General features: G+C 36.1%; 3 protein-coding genes across 6 annotated transcripts; all 3 read right to left on the bottom strand.

Moving 5' to 3' along the window:
* Window positions 1–985: 985 nt before the first annotated feature.
* LOC112459699 (protein mesh) lies at window positions 986–9,766 on the bottom strand. 2 transcript variants are annotated; one of them, XM_025023956.1, is made up of 15 exons: window positions 9,266–9,764; window positions 8,443–8,684; window positions 8,018–8,205; window positions 7,588–7,903; window positions 7,297–7,465; window positions 6,968–7,225; window positions 6,595–6,791; window positions 6,378–6,523; window positions 6,017–6,298; window positions 5,353–5,822; window positions 4,950–5,224; window positions 4,367–4,793; window positions 4,005–4,187; window positions 1,505–1,655; window positions 986–1,419 (listed from the first exon to the last, which is right to left on the bottom strand). In XM_025023956.1, exons 1-15 carry the CDS (start codon window positions 9,687–9,689, stop codon window positions 1,326–1,328), a joined length of 3,822 nt encoding a protein of 1,273 aa, XP_024879724.1. In that variant the 5' UTR covers window positions 9,690–9,764; the 3' UTR covers window positions 986–1,325. The 2 variants fall into 2 exon arrangements, with proteins under 2 accessions (XP_024879724.1, XP_024879723.1); XM_025023955.1 differs by lacking the exons at window positions 986–1,419; window positions 1,505–1,655 and adding an exon at window positions 2,394–3,557 and having other exon boundaries at window positions 9,266–9,766.
* A 1,088-nt stretch (window positions 9,767–10,854) lies between these two features.
* On the bottom strand, window positions 10,855–13,968 carry LOC112459701 (CCR4-NOT transcription complex subunit 7). Of its 3 annotated transcripts, none has more exons than XM_025023962.1 (7): window positions 13,816–13,968; window positions 13,281–13,367; window positions 12,275–12,460; window positions 12,020–12,179; window positions 11,616–11,892; window positions 11,405–11,545; window positions 10,855–11,294 (listed from the first exon to the last, which is right to left on the bottom strand). In XM_025023962.1, the coding sequence occupies exons 2-7, from the start codon at window positions 13,294–13,296 to the stop codon at window positions 11,166–11,168; spliced, it is 909 nt and encodes a 302-aa protein (XP_024879730.1). In that variant the 5' UTR covers window positions 13,297–13,367; window positions 13,816–13,968; the 3' UTR covers window positions 10,855–11,165. The 3 variants fall into 3 exon arrangements, with proteins under 3 accessions (XP_024879730.1, XP_024879729.1, XP_024879731.1); XM_025023961.1 differs by lacking the exon at window positions 13,816–13,968 and adding an exon at window positions 13,446–13,537; XM_025023963.1 differs by lacking the exon at window positions 13,816–13,968 and adding an exon at window positions 12,976–13,097 and having other exon boundaries at window positions 13,281–13,378.
* A 3,004-nt stretch (window positions 13,969–16,972) lies between these two features.
* LOC112459688 (kunitz-type serine protease inhibitor 2-like) lies at window positions 16,973–17,729 on the bottom strand. The gene is made up of 2 exons (XM_025023937.1): window positions 17,519–17,729; window positions 16,973–17,290 (listed from the first exon to the last, which is right to left on the bottom strand). Exons 1-2 carry the CDS (start codon window positions 17,598–17,600, stop codon window positions 17,124–17,126), a joined length of 249 nt encoding a protein of 82 aa, XP_024879705.1. The 5' UTR covers window positions 17,601–17,729; the 3' UTR covers window positions 16,973–17,123.
* Between the last annotated feature and the right edge of the window lie 245 nt (window positions 17,730–17,974).

The raw sequence follows: 17,974 nt of genomic DNA, 5'->3' as shown, positions 1-17,974 counted from the left end.
ACGCGTTTATTCCGTAAGAAGAATGTTTAGGTGAATAATTGTTTAACATTTCATAATTTAAAAAATGTTTTTCAAAAAAAGTGTTGAAAATGGTGCCAGATAAAATATGTACACGTATAAATGCGTGTAAATGAGTTATACTGCAGGCTGTAACAAAAATATGTTGAACAAAACTTTAGAAATATATGTTCCTCATACTCAAAAAACGAAAATTCATTATGTTAACATGATTCTAAATTTATGAGATATTAGCGTTTGTTATTTTTTTGTATAATGTACAGATTACGCTGTTCTATATTCGTGGTATCTTAAAATAATTGTAAGAAAAAGGTAAAAAAAAGTCGCCAAGTATGAAAGTCGAACAAAACTGTTTTAATACATCCAATCAAAAATATAAAATAATTGTGCATTGCAACACAAATGACATTGATTTCCGTAAGAAGAATGTTTAGGTGAATAATAATTATTTCACATTTTATAAATTTAAAAATCAGAAATTTGCGCGAAATAGAAGGAGGAAATATGATTGAAAAATTAAATATCTTTTCTGAAATTAAATGTCGACCTTCAGTCCTGAGGTAAGCCTCTGTGCGCCGCCTTAGTAACTCCCGAACACAATTAATGAATATCCCTAATATGTTGCGAATCATCTCACAAGCCGGAGTGTTAGTATTCAAGTATTCAATTAATAGATTTTTCAGTAAGTTCTATATGTCTGCCCTGAGAGCCTGAAAAAGGTCTTAATAAAAAACCCACCAATAATACCAAATGTTATGGGCAACTGTCGATAAATTGACAATAAACTCTGATATCTCAGAAACTAAGCTTTTTTGGACTGGTGTTAATATAATAAATTCTATTTGAGTATGAAAAATGCATTTCTAAAGTTTTGCTTAACGTTTTTATTATACCTTGTGATTCTATTTCCCTTCACGAATAAATCTGTAAATCTTGCCTACATACATATGAATAAACAGCATATATGTATATTTTATTCTAATTTATTTTCGTATCTTTTTGAAGGTTGATTATAGCGCATAAAAATGTGATTAACTTAGAAAAAAGAGAGTTGTCTTCTCTTGTCGTCGCGCAGGCTCATTATAGTAGGTTTATTAAAAAAAAAAAAAAACGAAGAAAAAGAATAAAGCCACGAAATCTTACATCGCCGCCTTAGATCTAGTGTACTTAAATAAATTTAGGTATGACACAATGTCCCCGGTGGGTGGGGGCAATTAGTGGATTACAAGTAAATAATGCGAAATGATACATGAATAGCGTACAAAAGTTCTACGTTCCTAAAAGAAATTTGATGTATAAAATTTCCTCTAATTAATCTCCGTGGCCTTGCTCGGACTGTAGGGGATGGACTCCTCGTCCTCGTTGATTTTCCGCAATCGTTGCAGATCCGCTTGCCGCGTTCTGAAATACAGCGATCGTAGTCGGTTTTAGTCGCGATTGTGCACGAGATACCACCTCGGAATTAGCGGTGAAGTGCGTTCGATACCTCTCTAAGATCTCCTCGTGTTCCCGGTGTTCCTTGCGGCTCTTGAGGGCTCGATACCCGACGCAAATGACTATCAACAGAATGGGGATCAGGCAAGCGAGCACTATGCCGGTGGTAATTCCCGCTTGACGGGAGCTATATTCCTGCTGACCTGCGGTGTGCATAACGAAATACGTCGTACATTATATACTACAAGAACGTAAAAACAATAAGTAATCGAATAATAATCAGAAAATCGAATCCGAATGGAAACAACTATTCACGTGCCATCAATTGAGCACGGATTCGCTAATCGGAATTTCACAGTGATCGACCCATATAAGGCGGTCTCTTCAGAATAACATATTGTTTTTCTGACATAGTCTATAATCAGGATATTCCGCGTAAATTTTTATTATTTTCTGTAGATAATTAGCTGATAGTATAATAAAGAGATATTTTATTTTTCGGCGGGACACAAAAATATTAAAGCAATGCGACCAGTTTCTTCTCATATAGGCCTAATTTAAATAATCTATTGGATTTTCTATTGTCAAAAAATAGTATATCTAAAATTACCCAAATCAATTTACCATAAAATCTTTCACGAAATTTATCTCATCAAACTAGCTCATAATTTTTTCTATAATTATAACCAATTTTAATCCCGCTAATAATAAAAATAGCATTATTATTATGAAATGGATTTCTCATAATAATATATAAATAAAATATTTAAATGAGATAAGGAGAGATGGGGAGATAGTGATAGGAAAAATTTACAACTCTGGTGGAAATTTCCATTCCATTCTAATGCTGTTCTAATGCTACATCGTAATGATGTCAATCGTTCTATTTTGTTATCTCAAACATTCTGTACATGCATGTGGAATAGAAATTTCCTGTCACCTCGTTTAATGATGTATAAAATTTTATTAAGACTCTTACAATACGTGAACACAAGTATATGTGATTAAGCACTAGCGTTGCAATTATATAAACCGATTATACAGTTAAATAGAGTTGCTATTGCATTTAACCGTTGCTTAGAGCCACATAATGTTTGATTTATTATGTTAATTGAGAGGTTGTCATTATGTACATACATATAAGTGAAATAATATGTGCACTCTGAATGTAATTAATACTGTAACTAGTGTAACTATTTCTATTCCACAGCAAGAACAGTATATATATATATATATATATATATAATATATCTATTATCTACAAAACACCAAAACGGCACTGAACGTATACGGAAATGATAATGGAGTTATGTTCGGAATATCATCTAAATCTTCTATAAAAAGAAATGATCAGCAGCAGCTGTTTTTATGCTAAACTTTGATCAAACTTGATTTTGATCAATCGCGCGTTAAATTAATTTTATGCTCGATATATAGATATATATATTGCGACAGATAAATTTTATATGTGTGCAAAATGTATATTATTTGAAATTGGAATCAAGGTACATTGTCATGGTCACATATACACATACATACTGACTCAAATGACGCGTGCAAATAAAGCAGTTTCATCTGAGCAGAATATATCAAAATATATTGTTTCTACTACAACTGTTATGTACTATATTAAGAGATGAATATCATAATCTAAACGTCGCTCTCTTTCGTAGGGCTGCCTGTTTTTCTAATCGAATCCGTGCCCGAGTCCGACCCCGCGGGCGAAATGGGATCCTTCAGATCCCATTCTTTATCCTCGAAATCAATATTCGGTCTGTTGGGTAAGGGTTCGTGGGTGCGGTACACTTTGTCATAACTACGGCGCTTCCTAGTGCCGCTATTAGTTTCAATTGTGCTAGTGTCGCTAATTGGAGTAATGGCCCTATCGTCATACGACTTTAACGGCGCGTTCTGCCTCAACGTGGATTCATTGTCGATACCAGAATCGCGCTCGGAATAACGCCAAGATTTCATCGAACTCTCCCGCGAGTGGTTCCTTCTTACATAAATAAAGCCGCCGACGATGCAGGCCACCACGGGTATTAACACGGCGCAAATAATGCCCATTACGGTCCACGCTGTACGCTGAACGTACTCGATGTGACCTATATTTATATTATAACAAACGTATCAATCGTAGCACGAGAAACATATTGATTTGAAAATCCCGAAGGAAAGAGGAAAAGATATCGCATTGAGAAATATCAGAGAGAGATGAAGGGAGAAAAAATGAGATTCGAGATACGAAAATCGTGTCAAATTTAATACGTTAAATTTGTTAGCAGTTCTATGAACTCGCTACGGCGAAAATGTATTCTTGTTGATTAATTACTCGACTGTATAAGATCAGACTCGATTTAACTTTTAAAACAAATTGATTCTCGGAATTTGAGTCACGCCTCGAGTTAATTGATCTGGCAAATGTGCTACCGTTAAATATTCTCTCTACGCATTATACCTTATTGCATTCCTTATTCTCCTACCTCGTTTAAGTTCGTTAAGCGGATACAGTGAGATTGCAATGAGAAACTGATAAATAATGGCGTACTTACGAAGGCATTCCGTGTATCCGTATTCCGGGGTGTTCCATTGTCCCTCTGGCGTGCATACTCGACGTTGATCGCCGATCAATATGAAATCCTGATTGCATTCGAAGCTGACTTTTGTGCCCGGGATAAATAGAAAGTTGCTCTTGCGACCAAACCGTGGCGTTTCCAGTATACCGCAGGATACAACTTGAAAATTAAAATACACACACACACGCATATATTGTGAACATATATATATATATGTATATGTATAATATATATATACATATATGTATATATAACATACGGCTAGAAAACTAAGTTTTTCAATGTGTTTAGATTTTTAGATTATTAAGTTTTTAAATTATAATAATTATCAAACTTACTTTCTTTACTATTCAACGCTCGGATTTGCGTGTAGGTATCGTAATAATTTCGGGTAAAGTGCGCTAAATCTCGATTCAACGTCATAGTGTAATCATACTGACACTGATACGATTCGCCGCACAGATCAATCGCGCGGTTTATGTCATGCGTCCTATTCACTGGGAGTATCTCCATCGGATATTTTCGAAATTCTGGCTCGAACGTGCGATTAGCATAATAGCTCGCCGTTCTACCGAACTCCCTGTGGAATAAACCCGCTCCTAACATTTGGGTCTCCTTGTCTTCCAACATCCAATGTATCGCGAAATCTCTGTGAATGGTCTCTGAATGATTCACGCTAGTAATTGGGACTTGATATCCGTGTGGATTTGTCAGATCATCTATGCGGTCAAAATTCCAAATGCCAAACAATCCTCTAGTTTTATTCTAGAATAAAAGAGTAATATTTTCTAACATTTCTCGCATTTAATAAATATAAATTTAGAATATTTACTGCGTATTTCTATATTTTATTTAAATTTTGCGTATTTGTATTATATTGGTTTCCTTGTAATGTAATAAAAAGAAACATTCTTTTCTTACCACATATGACCATGGTAGATACGTTCGAGCGGATAGGAACCCCTCGTTCTCTACGACTTCTACTCCAGCACCAGTGTCGAGCATAATAATGACCTCGCTCTGATTCAAAATATATGTAGGAGTGTAAACGACGACCCCGGCGAAATGTTGGAATTTTAAGGATTGCCTATCAAAGTATATTCTTTGACCATCCGCGAAGACATCGAGCCGATATCGCCATTGTGCGTCTTTAGGTCTCAAACGAACCTCGATGGTAGCCGAATTATTACCTCTCACTGTAAAATAATAATTGTCAATATAATAACAATATTGATATTAAATGAAAACCTTAAGAGTGCAAATGAAGAGCGAAATTAGTTGTTCTGTTAGAAAATATTCATATAACAGAACAGTAGAAGCTCACCTGATATCGAGGTGAGATGCGTCGCCATCACTTGACCGTAAATGTTGTTCGGCAATTGCTCGAATCTACCTTGTATATCGAGTTTATCTCTGATATCGTTTACTCGTAATAGAACGAATTCGCCTTTGCCGTTGAAGGTGTACTCCACACCGTCAAACGTCACAAAGTGAGGATCGCCGAATACTGTCGCCACCCCCGGCGATTGATAGGCTATGCAATCCTGTGACGGTCTTCTTTCGAATCGGAACGTCTCGCAACCGACAGCCTGTTCTTCCTGCCAGAGACAACATGCATACATAGGCACCACGTCGTGCCACCAATGCGAGAGAGTCGGAACTTTGTTAGCCTCATTCCACGGGAAGAAGCCCAAATTGTGAGATCGGTGCGGTCGCGATCCCCATTGCTGGTCATAAGTCAGCATCAGATAACCGTTTTTATCGTAACAACATTGTTGCTCCGAACCGTCCATGCTGAAATAGCGTACAATGTTAAAGGATTACTTTACTTTAGCCATTAAGCTGCCGTTAGGCATTAAGGCAATAATCCATATTCTACAATAAATTACAAGTAAATGGCCCGTCCGAGAAGTTAATAACTTTATCAGTTATCATATAAGTGTGTTAGAAATAGATAAACTGTCCTTCCAAAGCGTAAGATTACTTACTTGGGCGCACCTGTCCTCACGCAGTGAGACGCATACTGATTATAATAGCAGTCTATATTCGAATCCTTGTCGCAATTGTGATCCGGAAGGAAGCGACCTTTGTCGTACAAAGCGTGATCCAGGATGCAAGGACAAAGCGCTACTTCAGCCGCAAAGTTTTTGAGATACCGATCATGCATAATCCATTTGTCGCAGACTTTCTGAGGCCATTTCGACCCATATTGCCGTTCCCATTGTGGGCCAAAGTACCAACCCAGTGGAATCGGCCTGCTCCACAGGCTCCTGCAAAAGATTATATAAAAATCGTTGAATCTCAAACGAATTATCGTAAATTAAAATTATTTTATCCTGCGAAACCTACGGCGTTATTGACAGTCCGGAATACAAGTGCGGTTCGGTCAAGTTGATCTGAATAAAACCAAACACCATGTCCAAGTGATACGGATTATACGCGTCTCGGTATTTGGCTGGTTTGATGACGTAATTACCAACATTGGTATACGAGCTCTGAAATGTATATAATAAATTAATTGACTGCTATTCCATCTTTTTACCATTTCGGATTGTCTCGTACGAACATCCAGAACTGTTATGTGTTCAAACTCGGGTCTTGTCTTGGTTTCCCTGTATCCCCATAACGATATATGTATCCCCGCTCCCAAATTGGTAGTTAAATTGTACGCGTTCCATGTGATTTTTATTTCCGCGGGGTCCTTCAAGTGAACGGCCTCTTTATCGGTGAAGAAAATCCTCTCTGTCGCCGTTGCGGGAGTTTCTACGAGAGCGGAAGTGTCATGCAATTTTATTGCGAATAACAGAAAAAAATTTCGATTTCGTTATCATATTAATATATAATGTTAAAATATAATAATATGTATATAATTAATTATTAATATAATCGAAGAAATACGTTCAATATTGAATAAAAGCGATCGCGAAGAGAGATCTTACCGACGAAATATTTTCCTTTCCAATCGTAAGTGCCACTGTCGATGGCGACGTAGAACCGTATGTAGCCTTCGTACTTCAAAAACGGCTGTACGCAAATCGCGCGATTTCTGTCTATCACCGTGCCCATCACTACCTCGTTCTCAAAACGGCACTTGATCTTCTGACTCTCGTTGAAACACGGCCCGGTGATGTTGACAACGGTGCCACCCAACATGTTCCCAGACTCCGGTGCGAAAACCAGCGGCAGATGAGCTCCAGCTGTGCATCACATCCCGCGGTAAAAATCGTCATTCTTTGGCCAATAATTGTTAAAAACGTCGATCTCTTACCTATGTCCTTATTGCAAGTGCCCAGCATTATTTTTTCGTCTATCCTGAAAATGTGCCGTCCCGGGAAACCGTTCGCCCATCCCCTACTCGTTAAGTCGCGGATCGTGGTCGCTTGAGAATAAGGCTTATACTCGTAACTCTGAGTACCGTTTCCAGCGTTAAATCCCACCTAAAAATGAGTTCGCGAGTAAATTTACGTCTTACCAGATGGACTTTTTATAGCAAGGTGCAATTTTTAAAATTAAACTAAATAACTCAATGTAATATGAAACTTATTCCGTGATTGCTTACATATGCAGGGACTCCATTCTCGCCTTGTGTCGTATCACCGCCCGCTTCGGTATGACTCGTCCATTGAATATTGAGATAATTGAAAATAGCGTAAGTGAAGACCTCGTCGGTGGCCAAGACCAGCTGGAACGTGTTGGTTCTGTGAAGAGACTGGTCGATACCACCTGTGAAAGACATATTCTTCCAGGTTGCAATAAGAGCGTGTTTGGGGATGAACGAATCGGCGCCGACAACACCCTCGCGGATGTCCCACATGACACGCTCTCGCATCTCCACGCCGAACTGATCGGTTCTCCCTTGCAAATCCCTCTCGAGCCTGAAGAGCATAGTTATTTTTTGTAAATCTCTTCGACCTTCAGAAATCCACGTACAAGATTGGACAAAACGGTCCGGAACGGAGTGCTAATTTCTTAATTATATATGCGTATACCTGAAGTACACCCCCGGTTTCCTGCGATCGATATCATTTTCTCTTATCAATCCTATGCGACATTTACTGAAAAAAATGCCAATGAAGCTAGGATCATTCTTTTTAGGCCAGTCTTTAATGGGAAAGACAAGAGGGTACGTAAGATGCTCCGGCGGATCGCTAAACTCCAAGTACCCATTAACAGTTAACTGAAACGTTACGCAACATCTCATTTAGCTATATTCGGCAGCAAACAAATTTTTATTTATCGTATAAGACTCTTCCAAATAATGAAACATTCGGATACCCACGTTCGGGAAATTCGATTAATAAATTAAGATTTTAAAATTAACATATGCAGATATTAAGTATTTATACTGTCATCTATAAAACAAGTACTCATATACTATCAAAAATCATACTGATAATTATAAAAGCGACCGTACTCTTGTGTAGTTGAATCTAAAACCGAAGAAGGGCAATTGAAAATTTAGATTTTTATGGATCTGCAGATTTGTCGCCTGCAGAGCCGATTGGTAATCGCCCTTTTCATCGTTGCCACCCTTATCGAAGTACCAATACATAAACTCCGATCGAATCAATTTCAACCTGTTATCATCAAGTTTATAAAAAGGTTGATCGTCATCCGGACGAGGTGCGAACCTGTAGGCGTCGGGTAAATTCGAATCTGTAAGTATGTATCAAAAAAAGAAATTGATCAAATCAATGCCATTAAAAAATGATTAAAATAAACTTATTACATAACATTGAACAATTTTTATTGCACAATTAAATGTTCTATATTCAAATAAGAATATATTTAATCGTATGTATATGCAACAAATAAAAATTCTTTATAATTGCAATGTTAAGAATAAATGCAAAACCGTAGGTAATTGATGCGTTCGATTAAAGTCAATCATTAATTCCACATGAGTTGATGATGTATCAAAATGGCTCGTCTCATCCAATGAATCATCCCCGATTCATGTTAAAGTGAGTAACTGATAAACACACCGTGTGATAAGCAGCGATAGGGATTTGTCTTCTATCGTAAGGTAAAAAAAATACGCGAGAATACGACTCACGTCGGATCAAATTATCTTAAATTGTCGTTTGAGAATACGGTTTTGGAGAAAAGGGTATTTCAGAGAAAATGCAGTCGTTTCAGAAGGAAAATTGATGGAAAATAGATTCCGTAACTACTTCGTTGCTCAATATTACTCGTTGTGAAATAGCGGTCACGCCCACTGATAACAGATTACTTACCGTATCTTACATATTTTCCAGACTTTTCTTGCCCCGTTCTACCGGAAGCTTTTTGAACGGAGAACGAATCCGCCCCGGTCTCGCCTTTTGCTGCGAAAGCATTTTCAACCTCCGGCAAAACTTGCACCGGACTTTCCACGTCGTCTTTCTTCTCAACGGAAGTTAAATCTTTCTCCTCCACGGCGAGATCTTCAAGCTCGAGAGGAGCCTCCTTCGTTTGCGGCGGCAAACTGGAGTTCTCCTCCGTACTTTCGTTCTCGATCGATTCGGGTAAATTCAATCCGAATGCACTTTCGAACGTCTCGTTTTTATTTTGCGCGTTAATGCCACGTGGTGTTAATGCAATGAGACAGGCGAGAAGGAGGATCCATTTCGGTAATGCGAAAATGCAATCGAGCTTCTTCCACGACGCTCGAGATCGCATTTTCGTGAAGCAGTGATACACCAACTAATTACTTTAATACGCACGACGAGACTGAACTCGAATCCAGGTAACAGGTCGCGATAACGACTGTACTGATATCATCGGCTCTAGTATGATAACATTTATCTCTTTACTACAGGTGGGTGCGTAGAACGAACGGGAAAGTAAGGACTCATACGTTCTACTTATGTAGAAGGGCGTTTCCGATAATGAAAAAATGTATTTCGTCGATAGATTGAACACGATCGAGCTGTTTACGACTCGCTGTCGCAAATACATTAAAATTCTCGTTTTAGAGGCAAATTATTTATTTGACCTTTGCAACTGTCATATTTACAAAGCAGTTATTATTTTTTAGTACGATTAGTTCGAAAATGTACCAAAATCTTATTTCTTTTTTTTTTTGCATTCTTGCGGACGACAGGTTTTACAATAAAACACGTGTAGTATATATAGCAAATATTATATGAAGGCTACTTCATCTTTAAAGTCATATTACTAATACTTTTTTCTTTACAAGAACGCATCATTTGCGGTATCCGTTATATGCATAATAAAAAGTGTATGATGCTCTTATATCGACATTTTATATGGTTTATTAATCTAAAAACGCGGACAACCTAAAAAAACAGTCTACTTCCCTGCATTGCAGCCTTTTAAAATGTATATACGAATTCTTCTCGTTTAAAATGTACCACGCTACAAATGCATCATAGAATAAATATACATATCAACAGTAATAGATACGTCTGCATAGTGTGGCATGTACAGGGTGCATCAATAATGTTCGATGAGTTCACATTCAACGGACGAATTTTTTTTATAATATTCAAGAGAGCGAGAGAGAGAGAGAGAGAGAGAGAAAACATATCTTTTCATTATATTATTAATCGTATAATACAATAATTAGATATACCTGCTTCATACCTGTGATAAATAAAAAAAATCGTCTATCGTGAAATATTCTTGTAAATGTCAAACGTACCAAACATTATTGATACATTTAGCTGTAAATTATTGGTTTGGTTGGGTATTTTAAGCAACTTTCTCGTTTTCTTTATGCATCATTCGAGTAGTTAGATATGTATACTGCAAGGATCTTAAAAGTAGGGGAAATTATGGAATTTTTGTACTGCGACGGTATCTTATATCAATATTGTCCAAATGTTTACAAAAAGAATTATATTACACTTTTGTATGTGTGTTCAATGTTGTAAATCTTTTCGATTGATGGTACGTATCACAGAAGAAACCTACAAAAAGTCACAGAAAGAATTCAAAAAAATTAAAAGTAAGGAAGAGAGATCTTAAAGAGACACGTCTAAATTGCCTTTCGTGTGGAAACCTACAGCAATGATGTCAATATAATATTGCGGATATGAACCATACACTTCATCATTAAGTGAAAAGACTTTTTTATAACATTTTATTTGTAATGAAATAATCTCTCTGTTACGGTTGATTCTTTCTTTAATATTACGACGTCGAGGCATTATCTCCATTACTGTCCATATATCCGCCAGATCCATTCATGACAAATGACGTTCCCAAACCATATAGGTGTCCACAGTACTTTGCATCATCAATATTATCTTCAAAAAACATCTGGAATAATAAAAGCAAATTAGAGAATTCTGCATACAAATGTAATACATATCAATATTTTCATAATTAATTACTTGATAAATTACATCTTGTTAAATTAAATTACTTACTTCTCGCATCTTAAAAAAGACCATCCCAGTAAGAAGGGAATCGGAGCCGGCTTGATGCTGAGGACCTACTCTCTGAATTTCTAGCTGTTCTGCCACCTCTTGTAAACCACCTTTCAGATTCTTGCACGATTTCATTAAGTACTGTATAAAAATGAGACGTATTTTATGTCTTTATATTTTTAATTAGTTTTACTTGGAAAAAAAAACTTACTTTTACATCATATATCGTCGGAAAGTATATCCTAAGAAGCTCGAAAAATTCACTTTCCTCCTGTGGTAACTTTTGATCCGTCAGGAGTTTCAATAAGTAACCAAAATCGTAGCCAGAATGAAAGGACAGCCATTTTATGTCATCAACAAGAACAATTCCCGATGTCATTAACAGCTCGGCAAACTCTAAAGGATCGATGCCCTCCTCTTCATGTTTCTTGAACTGTATACCACTATTTTGTAGCATATCTATACTATCCTGTGCATACATGTCTTCACTAGCAACAACAAAATGTACATATCTTATTACCTGAGTTATTAAAAAAAGATAAAAAAATATTAATGTAATTATCTTAAAAACTAAGGATTAGATTAACTGTTAATGTTAGTAAAACACAAACTTACTGTAAGTTGAATTTAAAATTAAATTGCCATGTTGTATAGCTACCGCCTGGCGTATTCCCCGACTCGTCAAGGAATGTGAGACCAAGTTGAATTATTCGCAGAAGATCTACATTGCAACGTAAGAGCTGGTATTGATAGTCGGCATTAGTTCTGAATTCTCCTGTTTCAAATAAAAAATTTGCAATTTGTATGTGTTGCTGGAAACGACATATTGCAAAAATCTTATGAAATTTCTACAAAAATATGCATTCTTACCAATAGGCCTAGCTACAACACCCGGAAATTCTGTATCCATCGCAATGTACTGATATTGTTGCACGACTTGACGAATTGTACGAAACTCCTCTTCTAGATTGTGTCCCCATACATCTCTGATTCCACATTCTTCATTACTGGGCATAGTCCCCCCTCCCTTCTGCTGCCCTATTTGGTTGGTCCCACCTAAAAAATTATTCGCACAATCATGTAATATCATTAAACAAGTAGATATGTATAGCATAAATTATGCATGACAAATATAAAGATATGCAGCGCTTTTGTATAATTTCTTGATTAGCTTATAAGATATCAGCTTAATATTCGACAAAGTATATATAGACTGTTCACTGTATACAACTAGCTTTCCAGATTGTTATCACAATTTGAGTACCAGGAACATGAAAGTGAGATACTTTTTTAAACAGGTCTCTTAAAAAGTTTACATAAAGAATTAAATATTCGTACAATCTATGCAGAATTATAAATGCATATCTCCAAAAAACGACATCTTTATTAACATAGTTACATGATTCTTAATCAATTATATAACCGTCAATTGTTAAAACGCTAAATTGATCTTTTGAAGCACAGCTTTCAACAGTTATATGCATTCTTCACAAATTTTGCTAAAAGGCACATCTTCTCTGGCACTGACTGAATACGAATGCATGTCTCTCAATAGTTTCATGTGTACTAACACATTATCGCAGTGACTTCTATCTCCTTTATTGCACCTATACTTTTGTCCACTTGGAACTTGCCCTTTATTTACTTTGCTCCCATATTCCTGTAATGCGTGTGTATGTCCTTTATCTATCACCTGGATACATATATGTAGATTTCACTTTCAATGCTCCTGATCCAGCGTCAGTATACACAACTCTTAATCTATATATGTTGCGTCATCACAAATGTATCATATATACGTAGAATTATTGTTACTACATTTCTTTACATTGCAAATAGGAGTGAAATATGTATACCTTACGTATGTCTTACATACCGGTAGCTGAAGGCATGTTCCTGCATTCACCGGGGCTACTCTTGTCTTCGAATTCCCTTCCGTCACGGCCTTTCCTTCTTCATATCACTGGAAAATTTGGGAATGATCGGTGAGAACCAAGCGCTTACGCGTACGCCTGCAAACGTTTTAGTGACCAAGAGAAACCTCGAGCGTCGTCTGCATCGTACGAGGGGCTACGTTTCACAGAGAGGCACAGCTAGGCACTGGACCCCCCTCAGTCACTCAGTTGCAGGCAGAGGCAGGTTATGGATCGCGGGTAAACAACAACAGTTCATCACAGTGGACGTCGCGTGGAGGGTGAAACGCGGGCCCAGCGCGGGGACGCGGGTGGACGCGCGAGCGGATGCACCGTGGGAGAACGACGCGGGACGGCAGGAGAATTCGTTGTTTCTGGCCCAACCAAAAGTTTACTGGCCAGGGAATCGAGAGGGGTTATGTGGCCACCGAAAGAGCGAGCCGAGAACGTCGTCTACGGAGGTACTACACGGGGGCGGCACCGCGCGGCAGTCCGTACCTTGCAATATGATATTCCCAGGTCAGCAATGTCTGAGCGCGAAACAGATTTAATCGAGGCTGCACCTTCGGACCCCACGATCCTGCTGTGTCAAATCATGAACGGTTTTAAACGACTTCCTCAGCTCGCGGAGCTCCGGTGTACATACGCGCGACAGCACGAGATATTGGGCGCTTCGGTCGCCGATATCACCGACGAGGGCGACGAGCTAGGTGTCTCGGGGGCCACGGCGCGGCGGCGCGCGCGGCAGCGTGCATGTGCGACTCCGAAACTCCGAAGCTCCGAAGGTTCGAAGAGGCATCGTCCGTGCGGTAACGCCCTCTCGGTGGATATTGCATTACGCGTGAAACTGCAAGCCAGAAAGCGGGCACTGATGGTAACGGAAAAGAACTGCAATTGCAAGGTAAAACAAAGAAAATATATTATATCTTCGATATCACACGATTAATTTTTTTGTATAATAATAATAATAATGCTATTGCTATAATAAAATGTTGATAAAATTTAAAATGCATGTGTAAACTTGGAAAAAAATGTTTCATATAATAATTAGAATACATATATAAATATGTCCATAAGTTTTCTTTCTTTTGTATAATCTTTGTTCGCATATAAAAAAAAATAATCTGAAAAATAATTAAAAAATAATTAGCAAAATAACTATGCACTGTTTTTTTTTTTTTTTTTTTTTTTAGTAAAATTGTGATTGGATTATATAATACTCTATATGTAATCGTATATATAATCATTAGACATTTGGATTTTTTAAAATGTAGATTGGTGGAAAATCTCGATACTTAAATGAACGAGTAACAAGAAAAAGTGGGCTTTGAGAGTAGATATGCCTGAGTACCTACCTTATTATACCATAGATTGTATTTAACATATTACATTTAACAAAACATGATTATATACAATATCATCATGACTATATACAATATAATCATGTTTTGTTAAATGTAAATAAAAGAAATAATAAAGTCGATGATACCTTGTCGATTTTTAAGAATTTAAACTCAAACTTGAAATTGTAGAAATTTTTGGGGAGAAATAACACGTCTCTCTAAATTCTTGGAAAACTCAGAATTTGAAATAGTGCAAACCTCCTTGCCGATTTATATTTCTTCTGATATTTCCTTCTGGAAATCGTAATTTGCATAATTATTAATCGACTCAGGCAATTAGCTCTTTCTTTTTATTTATATATGTATATATTACTATATAAATTAAAACTCGAGGGTCCTCATATTACTTTATTAAATTAAAACTCTAATTTCTTGATCAAGAGACACAATAGTGTCTCGCATCACAGTAGTGTAGGCGCAATGGCGAGGCAAACCGTGTAATCTATACTCTATACACGAGCCGACTAGTTGAGAAATCCTTATTGTTAGATTATCTTAATAACGGCTGAACCGGTCAAGTTTTGAGTAGACTCAATCGATAGCTTGGGTTTGAATTATTTAATAAATGTTTTTTATTTTCTGTCTACGTGTCCTACGAGCGGAGATATTTTGACGCAAAGTATGAATTGTCAAATTTACGTTTAAGAAACATCATCGAAATTACATATGTTTTAAAAGCAACATCCTAAATAAGACATTTTAAAGACATCTTAATCTAAAGACATTTAAAGATAATGTCTCTCAAAAACGTCAACATATTACAGCTAGATGTCTTTCTATAATTGAATCTATAATAAATGAATGTGACAATATCAAAAAATTATCGAAAAATTTGCAAATTACAATTCCGAGAAGGAGATATTAGGAGATAATTCCATATAAAACGTCTTCGATATTTTAAGACATTTCTTAGATCACTTTAAGACGTCATGACATATTTTGGAAAAAAAAGTTATATCTATTTTTTTCAATTATACACTTTCTTTGTTAGGATATTGGAAAAAATATTTACTTTATCATACGGAAGAGGGAAAGAAAGTAAAAAGATGATTTTTTATTGAAATCGCCTAAAATAAATATAAAACGTGTTATTAAGATATTATTTTAGTACTTGATGATATAACATTTGCAAATAATTCGATCGTACTGCGTAATTTTATTATATTGATATGTTTTGCACGACAGAATGTTGTACGTGTTATTATTTTTATTTATATTTCTTTTATGCGTATTCAATATCAATTCGCGCTACGTACACAATTTTTTTCTTACAGGAAAAATCGCAAAGTTGAGGAAGTCTAAATTTTACTAATAAAAAATTTAATTACACAGTTTTTATCATCTTGCTTTTAACGCAGATTACCTAACGATCATATGCAAAATGTTTTGCTGTACTCTAGATAAAACGAGAACAATATTTTAGACTTATAAATCTACATTGCGTGTACAAATTACAATTTTATTATGAACAATGGACTATGTATATGTATATATTACAATTTTATTACGAATAATTTATAGTCTTGCGTTATGATGCAAAATATGATGGATTAGCTTATTCTACAAATTAATGTGTAACTTTTTTGTTATATATTCTTCATTATTCCTCATACATTACGCTGGATGTTTTCTTCGTGATAAAATTGCTAACCGATATATGTAGCAAGTTGTCCCTACTACATAACTTAGAGCAACTTCCTTTACAGTATCTATCTATCTCGTTCGTGCAGGAAGTTATTCTAAGTTATGCAGATCACAAAGTGATCGCTTTTGCCGCTGTAAATTGAAAGGGCCGGAAGCGATCAAGCGTACACTGATGGAACCTAATACCTTTCTATCAAAAGAAGTAATGACGGCCATCGATTGTGTGACAACGTGATTTCGCGGCGTCGAAATGAAATATCGTGATATTTAATATTTAATATTCGCTTCCGATTCGGGATTACTTTCTCTATTTTAAATTTTATACATTTTAAATATATACATATTAATTTATATTAATAATGAAACAAAGTTTCACACAGAATATTTTACATAATTTAGACACAGAACGAAGTATGCAAAAGTCACGGTATATTTACACAACAAATTTGTGTAATAATAATATAGTAAAACCGCAGTGCAATCAAAAGTCATGATATTTTTGAAATCGTTAAACATTTATATATTCTTCACACTTTACATTCTTAATATCACAGGCAAAGAAAAGGAGAAGAAAAGAGAAAGAGAGGAAGAGGGGAAGAAGTGACAAATTATAACCATCACTTATCTTATTTGTATTCACCGTACATTTAATTATATTATGTAAAAATTACTGTAACTTTATTACCATAAAAATAAAGCGTATAATAAATTCTTTATTAGATCTTCATAAAATCTCCCGTTCACCATTTTTATCCATCATTATATATTTATACATGTCTCCTCGCACTTGTCCATACTTTTGAAATTGTTTGCGTTTGCATCACAGCCAGTATATATGAATCGTTCGCATTGTCCTGAAGCTGCATTGTACGCGTATCTCGTTATATATGCTTTACAAGTACCCCTTTCTATGGGCAACAGGCAAACTGTAAAACAAATGTGAAGTTGCATTAAATTATGTACACCGAAAGCGTTTTGTTAATGTTCTCATCGTGATGCATGTACATACGAAGTTGGATTTAGTAACTTCAATTTTTTGCATTTAAATAAACTTACATCTATGCGGGATACACATTTTAACAAAATTCGAGTTATAATTATAGCCAATGTAATAAAAAAAGCTACTTTCAATGCGTACAAAGAAGACTGCTTACCTGACGGTTGATCAGCTATGATCTCATACGTTAATATGCTAACGATAACAAGCAGAAGTAACAAACGTGGTTTAAAATCCATCTTTGCGTGCGTATGGTATTTCGACTTCTACACACACACAGCACTTGCGTTTCCAAGTTAATTATTTTCAGAAAAATGTTCTTCTTGTTGCTGAGAGACGATCAGCGTATACTAATCTGAAAAGTTGCAACATCCCGTCTAGATATTGCTCCTTCTATATAAACCGTGCGACTTACGCGAGAGAGGGGATTATCTTACCATGAATAAGTTATAAAGTCTAATCTTATTTACGCAAGTTTTTTTAATAGATAGCGTTGTGCATCAACGTGAAAAATTTACGGCATTTTTATGTCGTGTGTGCGTACAGTCAGCACCGTTTATCATTTTCTAATATGTTAATAACAATAACAACTCCGATAACGGAAGTGTGAGTA

The sequence above is a fragment of the Temnothorax curvispinosus genome, unplaced genomic scaffold, assembly GCF_003070985.1.
Source record: "Temnothorax curvispinosus isolate PA1 unplaced genomic scaffold, ASM307098v1 QBEX01010053.1, whole genome shotgun sequence".
NCBI classification, from domain to species: Eukaryota; Metazoa; Arthropoda; class Insecta; order Hymenoptera; family Formicidae; genus Temnothorax; species Temnothorax curvispinosus.
This window is presented reverse-complemented; position numbering and strand designations above follow the sequence as displayed.

What these genes read in the sequence shown, in the direction of transcription:
- LOC112459699 (XM_025023955.1), bottom strand. Translation starts at nt 9,689, where the DNA reads ATGCGATCTCGAGCGTCGTGGAAGAAGCTCGATTGCATTTTCGCATTA. An exon ending in TGGAAAATATGTAAGATACG is followed by an intron (nt 8,685 to 9,265) that starts GTAAGTAATCTG and finishes ACATACTTACAG; the next exon opens with ATTCGAATTTACCCGACGCC. An exon ending in GAAAGGAAAATATTTCGTCG is followed by an intron (nt 6,792 to 6,967) that starts GTAAGATCTCTC and finishes CCGCTCTCGTAG; the next exon opens with AAACTCCCGCAACGGCGACA.
- LOC112459701 (XM_025023962.1), bottom strand. An exon ending in TGTTGTAGCTAGGCCTATTG is followed by an intron (nt 12,180 to 12,274) that starts GTAAGAATGCAT and finishes TATTTGAAACAG; the next exon opens with GAGAATTCAGAACTAATGCC. An exon ending in AATTTTAAATTCAACTTACA is followed by an intron (nt 11,893 to 12,019) that starts GTAAGTTTGTGT and finishes TGTTGTTGCTAG; the next exon opens with TGAAGACATGTATGCACAGG.
- LOC112459688 (XM_025023937.1), bottom strand. Translation starts at nt 17,600, where the DNA reads ATGGATTTTAAACCACGTTTGTTACTTCTGCTTGTTATCGTTAGCATA. An exon ending in CATAGCTGATCAACCGTCAG is followed by an intron (nt 17,291 to 17,518) that starts GTAAGCAGTCTT and finishes TTTGTTTTACAG; the next exon opens with TTTGCCTGTTGCCCATAGAA.